Source organism: Pinus tabuliformis, chromosome Q (genome assembly GCF_031772625.1).
Source record: "Pinus tabuliformis cultivar Carrire ecotype Pingquan chromosome Q, CPIR1, whole genome shotgun sequence".
Classification (NCBI taxonomy): Eukaryota; Viridiplantae; Streptophyta; class Pinopsida; order Pinales; family Pinaceae; genus Pinus; species Pinus tabuliformis.
The window spans coordinates 1,158,894,276-1,158,917,649 of NC_142296.1; the positions used below are offsets into that span (position 1 = coordinate 1,158,894,276).

General features: G+C 40.3%; 1 protein-coding gene across 1 annotated transcript; it reads left to right on the forward strand.

Moving 5' to 3' along the window:
* Positions 1 to 908: 908 nt before the first annotated feature.
* Positions 909 to 20,019, forward strand: LOC149223767 (complex 1 family protein / LVR family protein). Its single transcript, XM_089383404.1, has 2 exons — positions 909 to 1,195; positions 19,585 to 20,019. Exons 1-2 carry the CDS (start codon positions 958 to 960, stop codon positions 19,659 to 19,661), a joined length of 315 nt encoding a protein of 104 aa, XP_089239530.1. The 5' UTR covers positions 909 to 957; the 3' UTR covers positions 19,662 to 20,019.
* The last annotated feature ends 3,355 nt before the right edge of the window (positions 20,020 to 23,374 follow it).

Consider the following 23,374-nt stretch of genomic DNA (forward strand, 5'->3'; position numbering starts at 1 on the left):
AAAGTGTAGTTCCTTATGCTATATTGTTAAGTGAAACATGGAATGCTCCTATTGAAACAATTGTTATGGTGCGAGGCATAAGGTACTTAAAAAAAATTGAGCAAATAGAAGAGGGTAGATGGTCTATGGTTGTCTTTAGTGATAGATTGTGCAAGAGAAAAAATACTCAGATGCAACAAAATAACAAATGGTTTAGTAAATGGGGTATTTGCTTGAATGCATGTCCCATAATCAGAAATGAGATAAAAGCTTTTGTTATGGGAAAGTTCCACAAGCGTATTTGGGATAAGGAGCTAGGAATAAAGAAAAAGTATTGTATTGAAGTGTTTAATCCCACTCATAGTCATCAACCAAAAGTATACATAGAGGCCAATATCTCTCGTAGAGCCAAAATTCTTATTGCTCAGTTAAGGACTAATTCTCATCAACTCCGTTGTGAAACAGGGCGTTGGAAAAGGCCAAAAGAAGTGTAGGAGGAAAGACTGCATTTTTTGTTATTCCGGAAAAGTGGAAACAGAAAAACATTTCATTTTAGAATGTGAGGCCTTCAAAGACAATAGGGAAAATTATATATGCTGGCAGCTAGCTCTTGAGATAAGCTATTTAGCGAGGTGTTTGTCAAGAAGCTAAAAACAATTATTTTGAAATTTCAGAAAAAAAAGACCGAATACATCAATCAAATGAAGAGACAATCTGTCTCATAAACTATCTTTAATCTCATAAATATTAAAATAATTTCTTTCTTTCTAAATACAAAAAAAATTAAAATAATTTCTTCCTTTCTAAATACAAAAAAAAAAAAAACTACTCAGAATTTCTAGTTCGCATTGAGTGACGCCAAACCTCTTTGGGGGAGAATTTATGCACACGGCTAGCCTTGGGGGTGCCATATATGAAACTATAAATACGTTCGGGTATACGATAAATTAGAACTGATGAGCGGGGAAGAAAAGAGTGATGGCGAAGGAGGCTCTATCTGCATACAGAGCCCTGCTGAGAGCCCGGAAGAAATCATTTGCGGGCGATCTTCCAATGCTAACTCAATCTGCAAAGGAAATCCGATCTAAGTTTGAAGAAAACCGAGCAGTTTCTTCCACCTCGGAGATCCAAAAACTCCTGCAAGATGCACGGGAAGCAACGGACTTCCTCACTAACATGGTGGTACAGGCCAAGCTCACTGACAGAGGCAACTACGGTATTTATGTTTTTCACTTTTTAGGGTTTAGGGTCTAATCCCAGTCTTTTTAGTTTTTATTCTTGCTGCTTACTGTTGCGAAGCCTATTCAATTTAAGCCCTTTGATTGACAGTGAATTTACTAATAGTATTCTGATAAACTTGTAAAGAAAACTTAAACAAGCAGGAACATTGCCATAATCATTAAACAAAGCATATACACAGAAAACAGCTTCACACCGGGATTAGAGTGGTGAAACCTTATCGGTGGGTAAAAAATTTACTGTCAAATTCTTCACTTTTGTTAGGGCGTGCTTCTATAATTTGAGGTCTCTCAATCCTCATCCACAGACGACACGAAGAGACTAACGGTCCAACACTCAAACCTATTTCCATCAAAGGAAATACATTTGCAAAGATCCTGAATGGATGGATATTTTCAATGCTTCCCCGTCTAATATTGCAAGAAGAGGCAAACTAACGTTCTCCCTTCCTAATCCAATTCTTGAAATGTCAGACATCCGGAACACAGTTGTTCAGTCAGTTTTTTTTACACGGATCCAAGGTCCCAATCGTCTCCATATCTCCATCCTCAAAACCAGAGATCAAATCATGAAAGAGCTTCGGGTCCCCTTTCATACCGTGTGCAACCTCGGACTAGCATCAGTGCTCTTGCTTGAAACCAGACATCGATGCAATCGATCCTTGGCCCATCATGTCGAACTCTCACACTCAATCATATTTCACTCCTCATCATTTTGCCGTCCTGCTTAAGAGAATGACAATTCTTCTCAGCATAATCATTCTGCTCTAGAGAACCATATCTTCTCAGCACAACCATTGCAACTAAAAGGGATTCCGAGATCTGAATGTCAACGGTCAAGTTCCCTGCGAGGAATCAAATCCTCAATTGTCGCATGTCCGTTTATGGAGTGGTTTGCCATGCTGCTCTCCTGTAAACCTATGACCTATTCAAATTAGATTGCTGATGTCTGATTGATTAAACTCCATCAACTGCAAGCCCTCGCACCCTCCCACGTGGAGGGGTGTACAGTCTTCCTGGGGTGTACACCCTGCTGAAAACAAGACCTTTGAATCAGGAACATAATCAGGGTCCACACTCTACTAGAAGAAATTTGTGGATGGTGGTTCTTCTCCTCAAGATCACAAGTTTTCTTCCAGGGAGCCTTCTCAAATTGCCTTGGCTTGCCACAATAATGACAGATTTCGTTGTTCTTGACATTCTTGGTCTTCCGTTTCTCCATGTTTTTTTTCCTTCGACATGCTCTTCGTGATCCTTATGTCTTATTTCTTTATTAGCATCTTGACTTGTTTCTGTCATTCTGTCTTCCTGTAGCAACCTTTCTATGAAACCCAAAGAAACACAACAAATAGAGAATATTTTTTTTGACAAGAAATAAGATTAAACAATGCCAGTCAGTCAACTCAACTATTAAGGACAATCAACTTGTGGTCAAAGGTAATTATCATAGAAACTAAAACTCAAGCATCTATATTTCTTGTGTAACCTTGCAAGCTGTCAAATAGAGAGCGATCAATCTCTTCATATCTCAAGCTCATCCATTTAAAAAGTGTGTATTTAATTATCACCAATCTGGGTGATAGTACTCAAATGCCGCTGCCATCCGCTCGCTAATTATTTCATCATAAATCAAGCATAATAAGTAAATCCAGAACCATCTTAACATTGACATTAAAGAGCATTGATCAATCAACTGATTGCAAGTGTCTTTGCCAAATTTGTCATAACTATGAATCTCTTTGTTTTCATTGCCAACATTGTTGTTTATAATCATAGTACATAGCCCTACACAAAAGTTCTCAAGGTTGTCCACTCCACAGGGCTATTCTACACAAAATTAATTTTTTCACAAAGCATCAATATGTTGCACCCTTGTCATAGAACTAATTTGCATTGTTCATAAGTGGTTTAATTAGCATTCATGCTTAATTGAGTTTCCTTTCTGGAATTTCTTTTCACTTCTAATCTCATTAGCATTTCAAATCTCATAAGCCCATAATGACTTAATGTGAAAAGCACTGGTTTGGTTCTCACAAAGATGTTATTTGCTGCTTGAGATACCTTCAAAGTAGAACAGAATGCTAAGTTATTATGGGCTGCCCCCATATAATATTCTTACACCATTTATCCAATTCACAAAAGTTCCGTAACCATGCCAAAGGGTTCCCTTACAGCATTATCATATCCACCATACATGATCATTGCATTCTCAAATCAAAACTAACAAATGGTTTCTTATTTTTAAACAATGCATGGATGCCTATCCCAAACACACAGCTGCAACACTGTCATAGCCATCAAAGATTTCAGATAAGCATTCATGAAAATCATTAAGCTCTTCCATGCCGGTCAACACAATAAATCAAGGATTTGTTCCAAAATTAGATTATAAGTAGAGGCGAGATTTGCTGTCATAGCAATGCTTCTTTGCCCTCTTATACAACCATTTAACCAAGCTTAATGCTCACTGAAATATGGCTTCTAGCTATGGACATCTTGCACTTTTGCTGGGTTTTAGTAAGCTACCATTTGCTTCTAAGGCCCAAAAGGCTTACAAAAGAGCTGCTACAGCCAGGACAGAGCTATGGTTTTACTTCCTTGAGTGTTTCCACTAAATTGACATGAAAATCTAAGTTACCGGAAATGGCTAGGGATTTTGCCTGAAACGCCATTCCCTGTTTCCGTAACGGAAATGGGTACGATTCTCATACAATCCAGTTGGAAACGCCAGAAAAACATTTTTTAACTGTACCAACAATTCGGAAACGGCGGATCTGGTTTTGGAAACAGTTTTTTAGGATGCAATTTTTTTTGGATCCGTTTCCGGAATCTGCTATGCGTTGGGCATATCTGCCTCAGTGTAACACATACTAAATGACTATCATCTGCTTTCGAAGTTAAACAAGTCAATGAAATTCCATTATACAAAGAACTTGAGAATGTAAGGCTCGGAACCACTGAGAGGATTATATCTTTTATGAACATAATGTGAAACACTCACGATGCCCATATAATCAAAAAATGTGCCAAATTAGAGGCATAACATCCATTCTGTGCACATTCACCATTCCATTTATGTTAATTTTTGGTATGTTCTATGCTTAGAGCAATTTACTTCAATTTTTCATATTAACCCAATGACAATATTCAGATTAGCAATCACATCAACATGATAGTAAAGTGCAGATAGAACATAAACATAAACAGTAGAAGACAAGCCAACACAAGAGTACACAAGATGTGGCACCAGCCAGGGACAAACCCCAATGTGGGGAAACCCTTGATCAATTCTTCTTATATTCTTCAATAGTTCAGCAGAGAGAAAATAGTACAAATATACAAATCAGATATTGTATGACAGCAGCAGTAAGTCCATCATTCTGATAATGATGACTGTTCTAGGATGCAGCACCAACAGACTTCAAACACTCACGAAGAGTACTGTAGCATATCCTTTTAGTTGATCATCAATGCTGCTGCAATATTCTTCTGATTGCCTGCTCCTGCAATTCTAGATAGGGCACAAGAAGAAGCCCTGTAACCTTTCATGCTGTCAGACAACTAAGCCCTTCAAGGGTAGCAGTCCACCTAGGAGAGTCTCTCCTAATCCACGCTGCCTCCTGAAATCAATGTACACTGCAATGCTACCTCAGAACAGCCTTAGCTGCTTGCTATGGCTTGCAGCCTAGCAAAGCAGCTAGCTGTAGCTTCAGATTCTTCCAACAGGCCCAAATAAATCCTTAACTCATGCCTAGTCATAACCTTTATTACAACGCTGTCACCTACAGCAATTCATGCTGCATTAGGGCTCTTTTGCTGTGGCTTAGAGTTTCTCTTAACTGCGTCTTGAGGCCTCTCTTTAGACTGCGTTATTAGGGCTTCCTTCTAGCTACAGATATAGAACCTCCTTTGCTGTGGATAGGCCTCCTCTGGACAGCGTCTAAAATTCTCTTGGCTGCGGCTAGGTGACCTTGCTTTTGCTGTGCATAAGGGCTACACCTTACAGCGGATTAGGGCTAGATAGAAGCCTCTTGAGACTGCGTATAGGAGCCTTTCTGTCTACGGATTTAGGCCTTCCTTAATTGCGGATTTAGGCATGGCTAGATCCCCTTCAACTGCGGCTAGGTGTTCCTTGACTCGCTGCTTGTAGAACCCTTTCTTCACTGCGTCTAGGGCTTCTCCCTCTTGATTTCTCTAGCCACCAATCCCAAACGAGTGGGGAGAGATCTTAGGAGAAGTGTGTGTGAAAATGACTTGAAGGCCACCTCTATTTATAGTGCAACGTTGAGGTTGAGTTGGGGTAATTTGGTTGCTGGTTGACCTTGACAAATTGTCAAGTAACACAAATAAATTCATATCTCCATGAATACATGTCGGAATCGGATGATCTTTAGATCAATCCTACACCTCTCGATGAGAGGAATCCGAGATACAGGTTCTGGGTAGTATACCCTCAAAGGCAGCCAATTCCTTCATTCACCTGGTCTGAAACACAGATATTAACTCAAGATATACAGTGCCCATAGGGCAATGATTTTGTTAAAATTTTCATCTTATGGTAACATTACTGCACCTAGATTAAAACTCTAATAGCTGGAAACAAAAGGCTTTAATCTACTCAAAACTGCCTAATTTGATCTATACTGAAACATATCACATTAAAAAGGTATGAACAACTAAAGTTAAATGGACTGTCAAACCTGTAACTGATTTCTATTTAATTCTGCAAAAGAAATTTGCTACAGTCAAACATTGGAAACCACCTATCTCAAGCATGAAAAATGGATTTAGCGAATCACTCACATGCCTGCTTGTCTTTTATACAAAAAGAAGGCAGGGAAGATACAAAAATATCCTATCCCCATGGATGCCCATATTAGAAAAGCAAAACCCTAAAACTGCTTAGGGATAAGTGCCCATTCCTGTATGAAATAGTTGCCTAGGAATAATTTGCCTCAGCTGGAGTAGGACAACTAATAAAGTCAAGTGACTCCTTGAGATATGCACCCTCCTTCTAGAATATAATTCCTTATGCAAAAGGCACCTAAGCTAAAGCCTAATCTAAGACTGGAAAAACACTTTTCCTAAACTGGAAAAGCAACTTGGAAATAGAAAAACACTCTTATTGTAGAATTAGAAAAGAACACTAATTCTTAACTGAATTCAAACTGCTATATTTTAGGACAGCAACTATACTAGGAGAAAATTGAGGCTGGTACGTAAATGCTCGAGGCATGCATGCATGCTTCCTCCAACTCTCCACCTTACCATCCATCTCCTATAACACTACTGTGCCTCCTTTGCTAATAGAATCCAAACTATTGTCATTGCTGGTGTGCCTAGGGGAGCCAAGTACTTTCTCGCCTTTATCAAGTTTTTTTCCCACTTTATTTGGATACACATTAAATCCAAGGATGAGGTGTTTGAAAAGTTTGCGGAATTTAAATCTTTAGTGGAAAGCCAAAACAACATACAAAGCTTTGTTCCAAGAAAATGAAGCTTTATATGAGTTATTATATGTGATATTCCTACTTAGTGTTTCACTAAGTGATTATCGAATTTTGCTCAATTTTGGCGTATTACATTGTTTCACTTAGAAGTGGGCTTAGGGGACTCGCATTCGATTTTTGGCAGGAGAAGCACCCCAATATTACAGCTCAATGGAAAGATTGCGGTGTTGGTGGATTGTGAGGGCCACCACAAAGGAATTTCAGCCCACATGGAGAGTACGCCCTCATTGGTGCGAAATAGTTGAGGGAAATTCGATGTGGGCCCACATGGGTAGCCTTGGAGGCAAATCAACAAGAGGAAGATGGGCTCTCATTTTTCTCATCATCTATCATTTTCAGAATTTGTCTTTTGACAAGCGCACGCTTGAGCAGTGAGCCAAGTTTGAATGTGTTGTTCAACACACTGGGTGTTTTTGAGCAAAAATCCCAACCCTTGCTTCAATGGACTTCGAGTGCCAACCCAAGGAGGGAGTTCTACTTCATTCCAAATCGTACTAGCAACAATGAGTTGAGTTACAACAACAGGGAGAGTTACAGCAACGCAGGGACTGTGCACTCATAGCTAGAGGCACCCCAAGAAGTTCTGGAGATAGGGGAGTTTGTGGAGGAAATCAGGAGGAAAGGCTTGGGAAGCCTTTTAACAGGGTTTGCATGCATTTTTGGAGCATTCAACAGCAAAATCTTCAGGTGGGTCAATTTACCCAGCAGGAGAGCCAGCCAAGCCCAAGAGGGTCGCCAGCCAAGCCCAAGAGGGTCGAAATTCTGGGGTCAAGCTTTGGCCAAACCCTTTGTGGGTTATTCTGGGTTTCTTGAGCAGAGGTCGGGATTAATTTCCTAGAATTTTCTGACCGGCAGAGAGGGCTCTAGCAACAGATCATTTCAGGCAGCAACACCATTTCTGGGCATTTACAGTGCAACACTTGGGCCGAATTTACAGCAGATTGGAGGAGGGTGATTCATTGATCATTTTGGGCTTTTGCTAGCTTGCTAAGAGCAAGCCTAGGTGCACTCATTCCAACACTTTGTTGTACACCTCTTTCCATTAATAAAATGAGTATACGATGCTGTTTTGGATGCAAAATCATGGTCTGATTGTTTGTTTTGATTTTATGGTGTGTTTGTCTATTTTGCTTTGAATATTTACTGTTAATTTTCCCTTAGGGATATTACAATGGTATTAGAGCTCATAGACTTGGCACAACCTGTGGGAGCAACGTAGTCTATGACACTAGAGGATAGGCAGAACGTGACACACTAGAGGCAGAGGTATAGAAGCAAGGAACGATAGTTAGAGATCACCCCTAATCCTATGACTACAGAACAGGAGGTAGAAGAAACCAACACGGGGGACATTGAAGGAGACAAAAGGGAGGAGGAGAAGGAGTTTGCCCACCTCCTATTGAAGGTAGTGTAGGATTTGTCTCGAAACATTGAAGGAATGGGCTAGCGAAATGGCAATGGCAACAAGGGTAAGGGAGTCCAAGGGGATTTCCACTATGGAGAAGGATTTGGCACCTCACATCACTATGCATCTCTCTAGGCCACCTAGATCCACCATTCCTACATTCTTGCAATCTGGAGCAAGTGGGCAGCCAAAGCAGGAGGAGGCACCTTATGGGGACTATTTCTTGGAGTATTAGACTTATGGGCTTGATTTTGGGAGGGCCATTACTTTCAAAGATCTCTGTTAGTCGAAGGGAAACGACAAGCCTAAGGAATAGAGTGGAGGAGGTTACATGCAGGGGACAAACTTGCAACACATTGTGGGAAGGCTATTTCTCCCAACATTTGATGGGTTCTCCAAGACCTCGGCCAAGGCATGGGTCGAAAAGCTAGTTGTTTACTTCTAGCTGAACCAAGTGACAAAAGGAGCGGCAATCAAGATTGCCACGTTGCATCTAGAAGGGGAAGGCCATGATTGGTGGTTCCACGGATTGACCACGTTGGGACATACTAGAGGGGTCCTTGCATCACTGCGTGGGGTACCCAAATTCTTGACCATGAGGATTAGAGGCACTGTTCAGGGGCAACGTGTCTCAGTTCTGGTGGACAGTGGGGCTACCCACAATTTCATTGATGCTTAGTGAGTTCAGAGGAGGGGCATCACAACTGAGGAGTTTGAGGGATTCTCAGTTCTTGTGCCTGGGGACAGAACCATGCAGTGCACTCGTTATGTACCAGATGGCAAGATTGTGTTGCTTTGGGGAATGCACCCATACCCACCACAAACTGTTTCGGCCCACAGGATGGAGGCTGACTTGAGGCATGGAGACATTGAGTGGGCTGTGGAGTTGATGATCTTAGAGGTTGGGGGAAAGCCCAAGCCACCACATTCGAAGATATAGGCTATTCTTGATAGGTATCCAGTGGTGTTTGGGGACATACCACTGGGACAACCACTTGACTGGGGGTTTGAGCACACTATCGAGTTGGAGCTAGGGGTGTAGGTCGTCATCACCACCCCTTATCGACATCCCAAGGCTTATCGGGATGAGATAGAGAGGGCCATCCATGAGCTATTGGCACTTGGGCACATCAGGCCCAACTCTAGCCCTTTTGCTTCATCAGTTGTGCTGGTGAAGAAGAAGGACGGGTCCTTACGAATGTGCATCGATTACAGGGCCCTCAACAAGAAGACGATGAAGAACCGCTATCCCATTCCCCGTATAGATGAGTTGATGGATGAGTTGAGGGGAGGTAAGTTCTTCTCAAAGATTGATATGCGGTCGGGGTAACATCAGATCTAGGTGAGGGACCAAGATGTCCCAAAGACAACATTTCGGTGCCATTATGGGCACTTTGAGTTCCTGGTTATGCCCTTCGGGCTAACCAACGCACCTGCGACATTCCAGTCATGCATGAACCACATTTTTTGTGGGCAGTTGAGGAAGTTTGTGCTGGTGTTCTTTGATGACATAATGATTTATAGCCGAACGTGGGAAGAGCATTTTCAGCACCTTGAGACAGTACTACACATTCTAGAGGAGCAACAGTTCTATGCCAAACTGTCCAAGTGCAAGTTTGGGCTGATCGAGATGCTCTACCTAGGGCACATCATTGGGGAGGATGGTGTCAGAGTACATGAGGAGAAGATTAGGGCTATCTGGGATTGGCCAAAGCCCCAAAATGTGACCGAGCTAAGGGGGTTTGTGGGCATTTGCACTTATTACAAGAAGTTCGTGAAGGGCTTCTCCCAGTTGGCTGCACCCCTCACAAACTTGACAAAGAAGGGGGCCTTTGAGTGGACCACTACAACGCAGGAGGCATTTGATTGCCTCATGGAGGTCATGAGTGGCTGTGCGGTGTTGGCACTTTCTCACTTCACTCAGCCTTTTGTGTTGGACTGTGATGCATCAGGAGTGGGTGAGGGGGCCATATTGATGCAGGTGGGGCACCCCATAGTATTTGAGAGCCGGAAGCTACTGCCCCATGAGCTACTTTACTCCATCTATGATAAGGATATGTTGGCCATCATGCATGCGTTGGCCAAGTTCAGGCAGTATTTGGTGGGGAACAGGTTTAAGGTCAAGATTGATCACAACAACCTCAGGTTCTTTTTGGAGCAGAAACAACTACAGGAGAGGCAGCAGAAGTGGGTGAGCAAACTACAGGCATATGACTTTGACATTGAGTATGTCAAAGGGAAGCACAACGTAGTGGCTGATGTGTTGTCCAGGAGGCTAGCCACTCTTTCCTTGATGAACATCGCCCGGGGCTGGAGGGCGCAGTTACTAGTGGAGTACTCCAAGGACAAGTTTGCAAGTTAGGTCCTTGATGGGTTGGTGACAGATGATCGATATCAGGTGATGAACGAGGTGATCTACTACTGAGACTGGATTTACTTGGTACCCAACTCCCCACTGAGGGAGAAGATTCTACAGGCTGCTCATGATTCACCATTAGCAGGGCATCAGGGGTTCACAAAGACATATCAGACCATTAGGGAGCGCTTTGCGTGGAAGGGCCTCAAGGATGATGTTCTGAGGCATATTCGAGAGTGTGACACATACAAGTGGAACAAGGTAGAGCAAATACACCCCGCGGGCCTATTGCAGCCGCTTCCCATTCCATAGGGGAAATGGGAGAGCATATCGATGGATTTTATTATGGGGCTGCCCATAGTACAGGGCAAATAGTGCATCTATGTAGTGGTGGACCGCTTGACGAAGTACACCCACTTCTTCGCCATTCCAGCCCGGTACTCAGCCTCACAGGTGGTCGAATTATTTTTCAGAGAGGTGTTTTGGTTACATGGTCTCTCGAAGACCATCGTTAGTGACCGACACAACAGTTTCATGGGTGGATTTTGGCAGGAGCCATTCTGGTTAGTGGGTACCGAGCTCACCCCGAGTACCAGTTACCACCCTTGGACATACAGAGATAGTTAACAAGTGGCTGGAGTGCTACTTGCGTAACTATGTGACCAGGCAACAAAGAGTGTGGATACGGTGGTTGCACTTGGGTGAATATTGCTACAACACTACGCATCACATGTCTATAGGTATGTTGCCATTTCGAGCTTTGTATGGTTATGATGCGTTATCTTTCGCTGACATTTTGTGACTGGGCAACAAAGAGTGTGGATACGGTGGTTGCACTTGGATGAATACTGCTACAACACTATGCATCACATGTCTATAGGTATGTTGCCATTTCGAGCTCTGTATGGTTATGATGCGTTATCTTTCGCTGACATTATGTTTGGAGACAGCAGGGCCACAAGGGCCAAGGACTGGATACAGGAGAGCCAAGATATCTTGAGGGCTCTGAAGGACAACCTGCAAATGGCCCAAAATCAGCAGAAGCTTTATGCAGACAGGGGCAGAGTTGAGAGGTAGTTCGAAGTTGGGGACTTGGTATTTTTGAGGCTCCTACAAATAGTCTACGTTCAAGCAAAAGGGGGCCAAGGAGCTCAAACCCCGCTTCTATGGGCCTTATCGTGTCACTCGGAGGGTGGGGGAAGTAGCATATGAGCTGGAGCTACCCCCGGGGAGCCGGGTGCACAACGTTTTTCACGTGTCTTGCCTAAAGAAGGCATTGGGACAACAGGTTACAGCTGCTACGGAGTTACCCCCTATGGACGATGAGGGGCATTTAGTGCTGGAACCGGAGGCTATTTTGGACACCAAGGAGAGACATCTGTGTAACAAGGTCATCAAGGAGTTTTTGATTCGATGGAGGAATCTACCGGATGAGGATGCCACTTGGGAGGGGGAACAGATACTACAACATCCTTCTTTGCAGTTGCTTGAGGACAAGCAATGCTTTGGCGGGGAGGACTGTGATATTCCTACTTAGTGTTTCACTAAGTGAATATCGAATTTTGCTCAATTTTGGCGTATTACATTGTTTCACTTAGGAGAAGTGGGCTTAGGGGACCCACATTCGATTTTTGGCATGAGAAGCACCCCAACATTAGAGTTCGATGGAAAGATTGCAGCTTTGGTGGATTGTGGGGGCCACCACAAAGGAATTTCGACCCACATGGAGAGTATGCTCTCATTGGTGCGAAATAGGTGAGGGAAATTCGATGTGGGCCCATATGGGCAGCCTTGGAGGCAAATCGACAAGAGGAAGGAGGGGCTCTCTTTTTGTTCATCATCTATCATTTTTCAGAATTTATCTTTTGACAAGAGCAGGCTTGAGTAGTGAGCCATGTCTGCATGTGCTGTTCAGCGCACTGGGTGTTTCTGAGCAGAAATCCCAACCCTTGCTTCAGTGGACTTCGAGTGCTAGCCCAAGGAGGGAGTTTTACTTCATTCCAAGTCGTACTAGCAACAATGAGTTGAGTTACAACAGTGCAGGGACTGCGCAGTCATAGCTAGAGGCACTCCAGGAAGTTGTGGAGATAAGGGAGTTTGTGGAGGAAATCAGGAGGGAAGGCTTGGGGAGCCTTCTAACAAGGTTTGCATGCATTTTTGGAGCATTCAACAACAAAATCTTTAGGTGGGTCGATTTACCTAGCAGGAGAGCTAGCCAAGCCCAAGAGGGTCGAAATTCCAGGGTCAAGCTTTGGCCAAACCCTTTGTGGGTTATTCTGGGTTTCTTGAGTAGAGTCCGGGATTAATTTCCTGGAATTTTCTGAGCAACAGAGAGGGCTCTAGCAGCAGATCAGTTTAGGCAGCAACACCATTTCTGGGCATTTACAACGCAGCACTTGGGCCGAATTTACAATAGATTGGAGGAGGGTGATTCATTGATCATTTTGGGCTTTTGCTAGCTTGCTAAGAGCAAGCCTAGGTGCACTCATTCCAACACCTTGTTTTACACCTCTTTTCATTAATAAAATGAGTATACAACGCTGTTTTGGATGCAAAATCGTGGCCTGATTGTTTGTTATGATTTTATGGTGTGTTCGTCTATTTTGCTTTGAATGTACTGTTAATTTTCCCTTAGGGATATTACATTATAGGTATGATTCCTCGTGAGAAATGATATGGAAACAAACCTTCTATTTCACATTTTAGAATTTTGAATCTAGTGCACAGGCCTATGCTCCTAATGAAAGGCAAAACAAGTAGATTGTTGAATTTAATTAACATTGAGATTAAATTTCAGACAATAGCGTCAATCACACATAGCAAGGAATTAAACAGCAGAAGTGATCCAAGTGGATATTGGTGGCCACCTGCCTATTTCACTTGGAACCCCACCATTGTTTTTTTCAGTTTTTCAATTTCCTTAATTGTAGCACAATTTACTATTTTTGGCAGTTTTTCGGGTCTTGAACTTCCGGAGCCGTTTTGAGGCCTAAACGACGTTTTTTTTGGATAGATCTTTTTGACAAAGTATTGTGAACGTCAAACGGAGATCGTATGCCAAAGTTATGACCCCAGGAAGTCGATGTACCAATTTACCCCAACAGGACCCATAGTTTTGGCGCTTCATCTCCTAGGGCTAGGTTTTTGGATGTTTAGGGTTTTCCATTGTTTCTCAATAATAAATAGGCCTTCGAGCCTCATTGTAACATAGTTCAAAGGCATGTAACCGTGACATCTCTTCTCAGAGATAAGCTACCATTGCCCGAGCTAGTTTATTTCCATTTCTTTATGTAAGCATATTTCAGTTCTTCGATATTAATGAAATGAAGTTTTATTTCTGTTGCACCTTTGTGTTTATGTGTATATCTGTATTTTCTTGCGCTCCTGCATAAATTTGGATCAAGAAGCACACAAATCAATTTCATATACATATAGGTAATTACTCCTTCAAATTATCTTTTCATTCCTTTGAAAAAATTCTTACAAGGATACCTCCACACTTCGCAAGAAAACAGCATGTACATATATACCAAAAAGCACCTTGAACTGAGCTTGTACATCTTGCTGAAAAGCCAAAAAACAGCAGAAAACTTCTGTACAATCCACTGGACAGTTTGTACGGCTTGTACGACTCTGTCCATAAAATGGTGCAGAGTTCCATATGACTGTACAGAAATGTATGGACTGTTGTTTCAAACTGCGTGCTGCCCTGGAAAGCCTTTTTCGTGGCTGCCTGCTCTCTCTCCACTGCTCAACTACTCAAGTGTGTGTTTAAAAACCTCTACCTTTCCCTGTCTTTATAGTTTTAATGGAAAATCTATTTTTAAGTTATACTCCTAGGCAATTTTAGACTCAAAAAATAAGACTCACCTTTTTACTAGAGTGATTATAACATATATTTATTTTTCCAAAATTATACTTACTTTTGGAATATATCTCAAACTACTTTTCACATGCTGACAATATTGAATGAACATGTGCGGAAGTTCCTATCCGAGCTATAATTCACAACGGAAACATATTAACATCTCTAGAATCCTGTTACACTTTGGTTGTCTATTCTAAGGCTTTTTCAGGGATGCTGCCTCTATGATCCTACCACTCTCATGGTAGCTGGATATAGAGAGGCTACCTTTGTTGAAGTCCTCAAAGTTTGTGAGGGTCTCTCGCATTACTTCTTTTATGAGACTCTTCAAATGATTCTCAACATGCTTCTTCGCAGTATGATGTTGGTCCTATTTCTACTTCTAAGAGTGCTTCTCTAAGTATTCCTATTATTTGGACAGCTAGTTGGTGTTAATGAGAACCTTGTGATGGCTCATGTAGCTATACCCATCAAAATGTCCTCTCAGGATGTTCTTTCTAGTTCTCCTTAATCGGATGAGCAGATTGATAACAACACTCATTCACTAGATGAGTAGTTTAGTGATAAGTTATAACACTCCTTCAGTGGATATACAGTTTAATGATGGAACATGGTACACATCCCCTAGAGAAGCAGATTAGTGAGAATGATGACTTCTTGAGGGGTCAACTCTCCCTTCGGCTAGACTAAGGTCTATGACTAAATGGGCTAGATCCACTCTTACAGATGCCATCAGGCCACTGATTTTCTTGCAGGCTCATCAAGCACTTTTCATAGCCTACTCCATCTTGGGCCCTTCTTTCCATGGCTGCTGTTCCACATGTTGCACCGACTCATCCACATCTGATCTTTGTGGTGTATGATTGATGTTAAATAAGTGTCTTGCTGGATTCATGCAGGAGTGTTATGGCAATCAATGGTGACTTCTCTTGGTCCCCCCTACTCAACAATCTGGGGGTGATATTGTGATGTATTATGATATAATGTATTTTCTGTGGCCCCTTGTTCAGCGTAAGGGGGGATGTTAAACTTATGATTTTAATCTTCATTAGAGGTGACAGGTTGACCTTTATTGTATTTGTGTTGTCAATCTGTTTTTTCTTCTAGAGAAACTGGGTAGCATGATTGAAATGACCAACATTTCGGGTGGATGCTCCACCCATCATCAGGGTGGTCACTTGCCACCTTTGTGTAACACTATTTTATTGTATTCTTTGGCTATGTTAGGGTATAAGGATGACCTAGTCAAACCTCCTTGGGCCTTCTGCCTGACCTCTTAGATGGTGTACACCACTTGATTCATTTATTATCATAAGCTTAAGGGAACCTTCTCTATACTGTGTTTTCTGTGGCTGTTATAGTGCTTCATTTTTTGGTGGGAATCTCTCTCTTTGTTGCACTTATGATTATGGCTATGGATCTTTTTCTTTAAGTGCTCTTTTGCTTTCTTTTTCTAGCACTCTGTTCTGTTTTGCTGCCACTGTTACACTTCTGACTGGATTAGGGTTTTGCTGATTGATTCACTTTCAATATATTATCTCTTGTGATTCCAATGTACTCTACTGAATTGATCCATCCCCATACCTTTTTCCTCCTATCATGTCTGTAAAAATATGGGTTTTCTTCATTGTGGTCAAGCAAACTCCTTAACTCAAAAAGCAGAGGATCCTGTTCCTAAATTTCATGCTATGTTACGAGGAATTTAAATTAGGAGGGCAATGTTTACTTATTTTCTAAATTTGTTTTTTATTTTCATTTACTTTTTCAATGGAGCAAAGGCAGCAGCAATGGAGTTTGGCTTGGAAATTGTTAATAGACAATACACAATAATGTATAATTTTAGAGATTTTAGTTCTGTATACTCACTATGCACCTTTACCTCTGCACTTTTTGGCTCTGTATTTTTGAGACTTTTTACTTTTGAGATCTCATATTTGGCTCAAGATCTTCAGCTCTGTAGTTTGGTTCTGTATTTTTGGAAGACTCTACTTTTGGTATCTGAATTTTGGTGTCCGATTAAGGAGAATGTTCTTTTGGCCTGTCATAGACTCAAATTTCCTCAATGAGTTTACCTGCTATTGTGCAAATGTCTGTCTATTGGTTTTGATTCTCTTTTCAAGGAACCCAATCTTGAGTAGAGGGACCTGTTCTTGAATTAGACTTCCCACCAAATTCCTTTCATTGCAACTGCTGATGTGAATGCAGAATGGGTGATGGTTTAGGTAGGTATTTGGTTTGATTTGAGTTGATGAGCTCACTCAAATATGTTATATATGCATTTGGGTCTCTTGCCGAGATTGTTGAAGCCTACCTTGCTCAAAGCTGATGTTCTGAGTCTTGTAATGAACGGACATTGGTTAACCATTAATCTCACTTTCGGAACTGTCCAGAGTCATTTGAGCTGACTTTAGCAAAATCTTTTAAATTCTGAAGCAGATGGCAATAAAAATCCTGCATTTTTGTAAACTGCATGAAGTCCTTGCTTGCAACTTTGTTTCATAGCAAGTTTTGGATTGATAGCAGAAAATTAGATCCAACAGGCAGATTCATTCTGTTGCCCCACGCCCATGTTCATCTTCACAGATTGCCTTGGATCAAAGAAGCCAAATGAACCTAAGAGACTAAAACATCTTGTTACAAGTATCTTCTTATTTTAAGCTTCCTTCACAAGTGCATGCAAAGAAGAGAACTTAAGAGCTAAAAAGAGGACAAGTACCTAAATACATGTGGATGACAGTCATGAATCTGTCTCTTTATGTTCCTTGTTTGCACAGAAATCATCCTCTGTGTCCACATTCCTTTCCTCAATTGTGCTGCTAATATTCTGGATACATTCTAATACATTCTTATGTTTACAATTTACTTGTTAGTTGATTATGGGCTTTGCAATCAACTAACAAATGCTCCTCAATTTCCACCTACGTGTAATCACATTTGATATGATAGGTGTGTATATAAAAAGAATCACTGTTGGAAACATGATAGGCGTGAATATAAAAAATCCGCCATTGGAAACAGGGTTATTATTGGTCAGTTGAAACATGAAAGGCTCATTATCAATGGTGGTAAGGCCTCACATACATCAACAGCGAGAAGATTAAGCAACAATGGCACCCAGGCTGGTGCAATATCAGTGGTCAGGATGCTATGTCATCTAAGTCACCTGACACAGGGATTCGGGAAACATAGGATTTGAGATTCTTGGTGTCGGATTCGGACACGTTGACCCCCTGGAACAGGACACGTAGGATTCGTTATATATTATTTTATTAAAAAATATATATATATATATATATATTAAAAATTAGATATTTCTTACACAAATTTTAATTAATGATACAAATTTATTGATTTCAAATATAGATCTTCATCTATAGCTATTAGCATGCATAGTACATACAAAATTCAAATACATGTCAATCTATTATCTATTTGTTATGCTTGGCCCTCTTGCCACCACGAGAAATGTTTAATTTTTTAGTCTTGTTGGAAAATCAGGATCTTTGTCATTAATATCACCCTCTAAGCATTAATATCCAGAGGTATCTTTGTCATTACCTCTATATCTGTATAGGGATTTTTGCCATTAATATCACCCTTTAAGCATTAACATAAGATAGAACAAGCATAACATGTCAAGTCAAGATTTTGTTTGAGTGATGCGTACATTTTTAGGAGGGTCATGATACAAGAGTTCGACAACCAATGTCACTAACATCAAGGTACATAGAGGGATTGGTGCTCTTGATTAAATACGAGTTCCATACCCTAATACATGACAAAATTCAATGGAAACATTGCAATCCCCCAATCCTAAAATCCTGAAAAACTGATAAGTCTGCTGGATTTTGAATGAAATCTAAAATTCTACTTTTTCCATATGAAATCCAATGAGGCCGGAACCACTCTCAAACATCCCGAGTCATTTCATGGTAATGTTAAAAATTTAAGTAAAAGGATGAAAATGAAGATTAACATTACCATGAATAGCATATCAATACTAGGGCCTAGACTTGATCATTAAGCTGCCAAAATGCTTGCCAAATGAAAATATGCATGGCTGTAATGACCAAATGCGGTCTTTTCATACCTGTGCAGGTCAGTTTTTCTGCCTAACGAGTCCTGGAAAACAGGACACGCTGCCAAAATTGTGACACGACCTCGGATTCGACGAGTCAGGAAAGGACACGACGTGTCATGGTTTTTGGACACGAATCAGGGCAGAATCGCGCCGGACACGCTGGATTCAGGATTCGTGGGGCCTATAGGATGAATCCAGTTATCTAGTATGTCATCAAAGCAGCAGAGCTGCAATAAAGGCCACACTTGGCAATCCACCACACAGGGGACAGTGAGCCTGCAAGGATTTAAACCTGGTTCATCCTCACAGCAAACACTCCAAGTTACCATTAGCCGACAACCTGACAGACCAGGTGTGTGTCTGTATTTTACACCTTAAAATGGAAGCCTGTCCAACCAACTCCCTTGAAGAGTAATAATTTTAACATGCTTGCTAGTTTCACAACTTTGACTTGCCTGCTTGCTTGTTTACACACACCTATGGATATTCTCTGCACCCTAAATTAAAAGCCTGTCCAGCCAACTTGCTTGAAGCAAATAGAAGTTCAACATGCTCTCTAGTATGATATGTCTGCTTGCGTATTTGTACCTATAAACTATTTTTAGAGAATATGGTTGTCCATCCAACTAACTCCAAGACTATATAATAAAAGAAACCTTGCGTGTTTTTTTAACTTGCATCCGACAGCCCACTATTATAACTAACCATTGAGTGTGGTAACTATGCAAATATATAAAGGGCTCTATCATGGCAATTATTTGCCATGGGTCTCTGACTCTGTACGAGAACCTATGCACACTATGGTACAAACTCCTTGCAAGTCACTGCGATGATGACAAGGGATTGATTTATCCAAGGAGTAATAAACGTGGCCTTTCCACTAATTGGGAGGGTGGGTATATATATGGTGATCTATACATTTAGATAAATATGTATTTGTGCATGTGAATGCCCAATTCCAAGGAAGGCAGTATATAGATGGGTGGAAACAAGTTTTGTATATTTATTTCAGAGGAAGGCGATTTATGTATGTGCAAGAACCAAGTGGAATGCGTACAGAGAGAGAGAGTTTTATGCATTTGTTTTTTCTCTCTTGTATGCTTTACGTACCTTGTTTTTATTGCTAAAAAGACTGATTGCTTCTATGCAGAAATAAGGCTTGATAAAGAACACGAGGGAGCTACATTGGAGATTCCAGCTGAAGAGAAGGTCTCAAATGCTACTTAAGTAACTTATTCAGGGTAATTTGAATTTTTAAATTTTGATTGGCAATTCTGTCAAATGACATCGAATTACCATTGGAATGTATTCAAGCTTATGTTCTGAGAAGAGAAATATGTTGCGGTGCTGTTAGTGTAACTCTATTATAAGTTTATCCAGATATTTTTAACAGCTTTCAAACTTATTTATCATGTTATGTTTATAAATTTAGATTCCCGTAAGCCTATCTGCAATTAGCTGTTTGGGTATGGATGAATAAGACTTGTAGATTGGCTTGATTGATGACCCTGGAAGAATTTTGTAATGGAGATTGGTCTAATTATTCCATGATAGATCTACTAGTACTTGCTGCTGGTTTGAATTATATGCACAAGGGTACTGTGATCTGCCCTTTATAGAATTACCAATCATTTGTGCTTTTCAAAACTTTTATGCTCTGTATCCAGCATATTTATATGCATACTCTGCACCATGTACCAATTGGAATGCTAGGGAGTCATAGAGGAAGTGCATTGTCAAAGGCATTGTTAACCCATTCTTAATCGTTATTTCTGAAACAAAGGAGACTTGCATGTGAGGTCTAGTTTCTTCAAGTCATCTTATGCATTTCTTTATGTAGTTGAATTAGTTTTGAAGTAGTTAAGTTTTACTCTTTATTATCCCGATGTCCCTGGATGGGGAGAGTACCCACAAATTTGGGGGATGGATTTGGGATGGGTACATAAAAACATTATTAAAATCTAGAAGATTAGATACTAAAACAAAGGCTTGATGATAAAAAAAATGTGTACTCTAGTCTGAAATACTAAAATCTTGTCATATATGATGAGCTTTATGATTATTCTTGAAGGAAATAGTTTGCGGGCCAAGTGACCTATGGATCCTAGTCGATTACTCACACAAATCCTAACGCAAATCCTATAATGAAAAATATTCAAAACCGGTTGATACTATAGTCAGTCCTTCTTAAGATAAGGGCAAGCACGTTTGATTCTGAAATGAGCAAGACTAGGGTGTTATACGAATGAACAGATGCCAGGACATAGTTAGATTGCAAAATGTCAGTTACTCTCTCTCTAAATTTTTCTTTGTCTTCCCAATAATTTGCTATGGTTTGAAGCTGTCGAAGAAAAATATAAACACAGCATGCACTCTTGTTTAACGAGCTAACCTGTTCATCCTAATATTCTCTATAATTTCAGGGTTTTCATGCGTTTCAACTGTTGTGTATAGGAACCCAAAAATATGTAGCATCAGGATTTGCTTGAAAGACCAGATGTTTGAAGAATTTGTTTCCGGATTTTTATCCACAGTGAACATTTTTAATCGGAGTCCAAACCAAGACCCATCATTAGGAGTAATTGATGAGAGAAAGTTGAGAGGCAAAAAAGGTATAAATAGATAAAAAGGAAAAAAAAAGCCGACAGGAGTGAAAGCCTAAAACCTAAATTCCGAAAGGAATTTGATTAATTAATATATAAAAATAAGTTAATTTAGTAGGATATAATGATGCAAGGAAAATGATTAATTATTACGTGTAAAAAGAAAAATTACATGCAGATGCTAAAGCATTTAGAAGATGCAAGCCTATTTACATACAGACACCTCCACCCTGTTTCAATGATGCTTCCCATTTTTTGATGTATCTAGGGATGTGGGGAAGTCAAGGGATAACATCCTCACTTCTAATGATATGTCCTCTATGGATATAATTTTCTCTAAGTAGAGAGGCTTGAGATGGCATCTGTAAATCAGACATGGATGTCTCATGCACTTATATACACAGAAAGGGAGAGAACAAGTTGTTGGTTTGTTGATTGAATGGTTTCCTAAAGACGAATATTGACCTTGTGGTAAACTAAAAGGTAGCATTTAAAGAACCCTTTATATTATGGTAAAGGATTGATTGACTGTGACCATGCTCTGTATAATGGGTAATGATTTCCTTGGAGGACTACTTTGGTGGCATCTAGTTTTCACACTAGCAAACGGAAAACATATTTTAAATCAGCATTCAACTAACAAGGTCGATGCAAAATGATTAGTGATATATTTGATCAATAATTAGCAACTGATAAATTTCATAGCAATATAAAATGATGGGAGCTCATACTAACTATTATTTCATTTTCATGAAATAGAATAGATTTATTTAATCAATTTTCTAATGCAAAATGATTAGTGATATATTTGATCAATAATTAGCAACTGATAAATTTCATAGCAATATAAAATGATGGGAGCTCATACTAACTATTATTTCATTTTCATGAAATAGAATAGATTTATTTAATCAATTTTCTAATTTTTTCGATAGAAACTATATAGGAAATTCTACTATCTTCACAATAAAGTACATTGCCTTTGCCTTGTTTATCAAGTGTTTGAGGTAGATTCTTTGTCGATCCCTTTTCCACATAAATGCTATAAATAAATCTAACATAATATTCCAAATTTGAGTTTTCCGTATAGTAAGTGTTATTTATCTTATAGTATATTGATAAAATAATATTTTGGACACAATTTATTAGGTTTTGGTGTTACGTTGAAAGTGTTTTTACCTAGCACTAATCCTTTGGCAATGCTTCATTGGATGTCTTGGTCTAGGTCGATGCTTGACCTTGGCTGGAACGTTAGATGACTAACCCATTGAGTGTACATAATGGGGGAGTTGGTTGCTTGATTAAGGGAGGTACTTGCCTAGGGGGAGTGCTAGGCACTTATAGGAGGGCACTTTGCCCTCAAAGCTTGGAGTTATGTGATATACACTTTGAAGGTTGGACAATTGACTTGAGGACATTTGGGTTGAGGAGCATTCTTCATGGAGGTTGGTTGTGGATCGAGGCACACATTAAGGAGGTGCACTGGGGCCTAATGATCACATTAGAAGATATGAGGCAACATTAAGCACATGAGAGGACATGTAACACACAATTAGAGGAATACCTTGCAAGAGAACACTTGAATACCACCATGGAAGAACATTGGAGCAACAATTTGTTGGAGAGTGCAACATCATGGAAGAGGGACATTATGCTTTAAGAGGTTTGTGTTTGGAGGATGTTGTATAAACCTAGTTTGACACTATACATCCTTGTAATATAGAGTTCTCCATGCAACATTGCCTTGTTGATTACTTATATGGACTTATGTCCTTTTTTTATTATAGGGCCTTACCTATTGTATACATATAATGGGAGGAGAGAGCTTTGTGATATCATTATTATCATATGTTGTTCTTTATATTGTTATGAGGAGTCTAACAGGGAGCAAGACATTAAAGCTCATGAAGGAGCTCTAGGACAAGGCATGAAGAGAGAGAGATGTATTAGTTCTTAGAGAGATTATTTGTGTGATGCTAAGATGATTTGTGCTATGATTGTAAATCCTATAGAAGAATGTGACATTGGAGGTGATGGTGGATTGTCTTGTGGCTCTTCTTGCAACATTAGGGTTTCTACCCTAACAAAGTGACATGTATAGTGGCGCTAACACCTTGCATGATTTTGGAGCCTTTTTCTTGTGGGATGCATGGAGGCTGGAACAAGATCATGGATAACTTATTTTGATGAGTCTTGAGCATGGTGTGATGCCTTGCATGGAAGGAGATTCTATTGTTGTATTCTTGATGTTTAGTGGTGGTCTTGGTGCTCATGTTGATACAAGAGTTAAAGATCTATGGCTTGATAAACCGAATGATGGACATGTAGATTTGGATG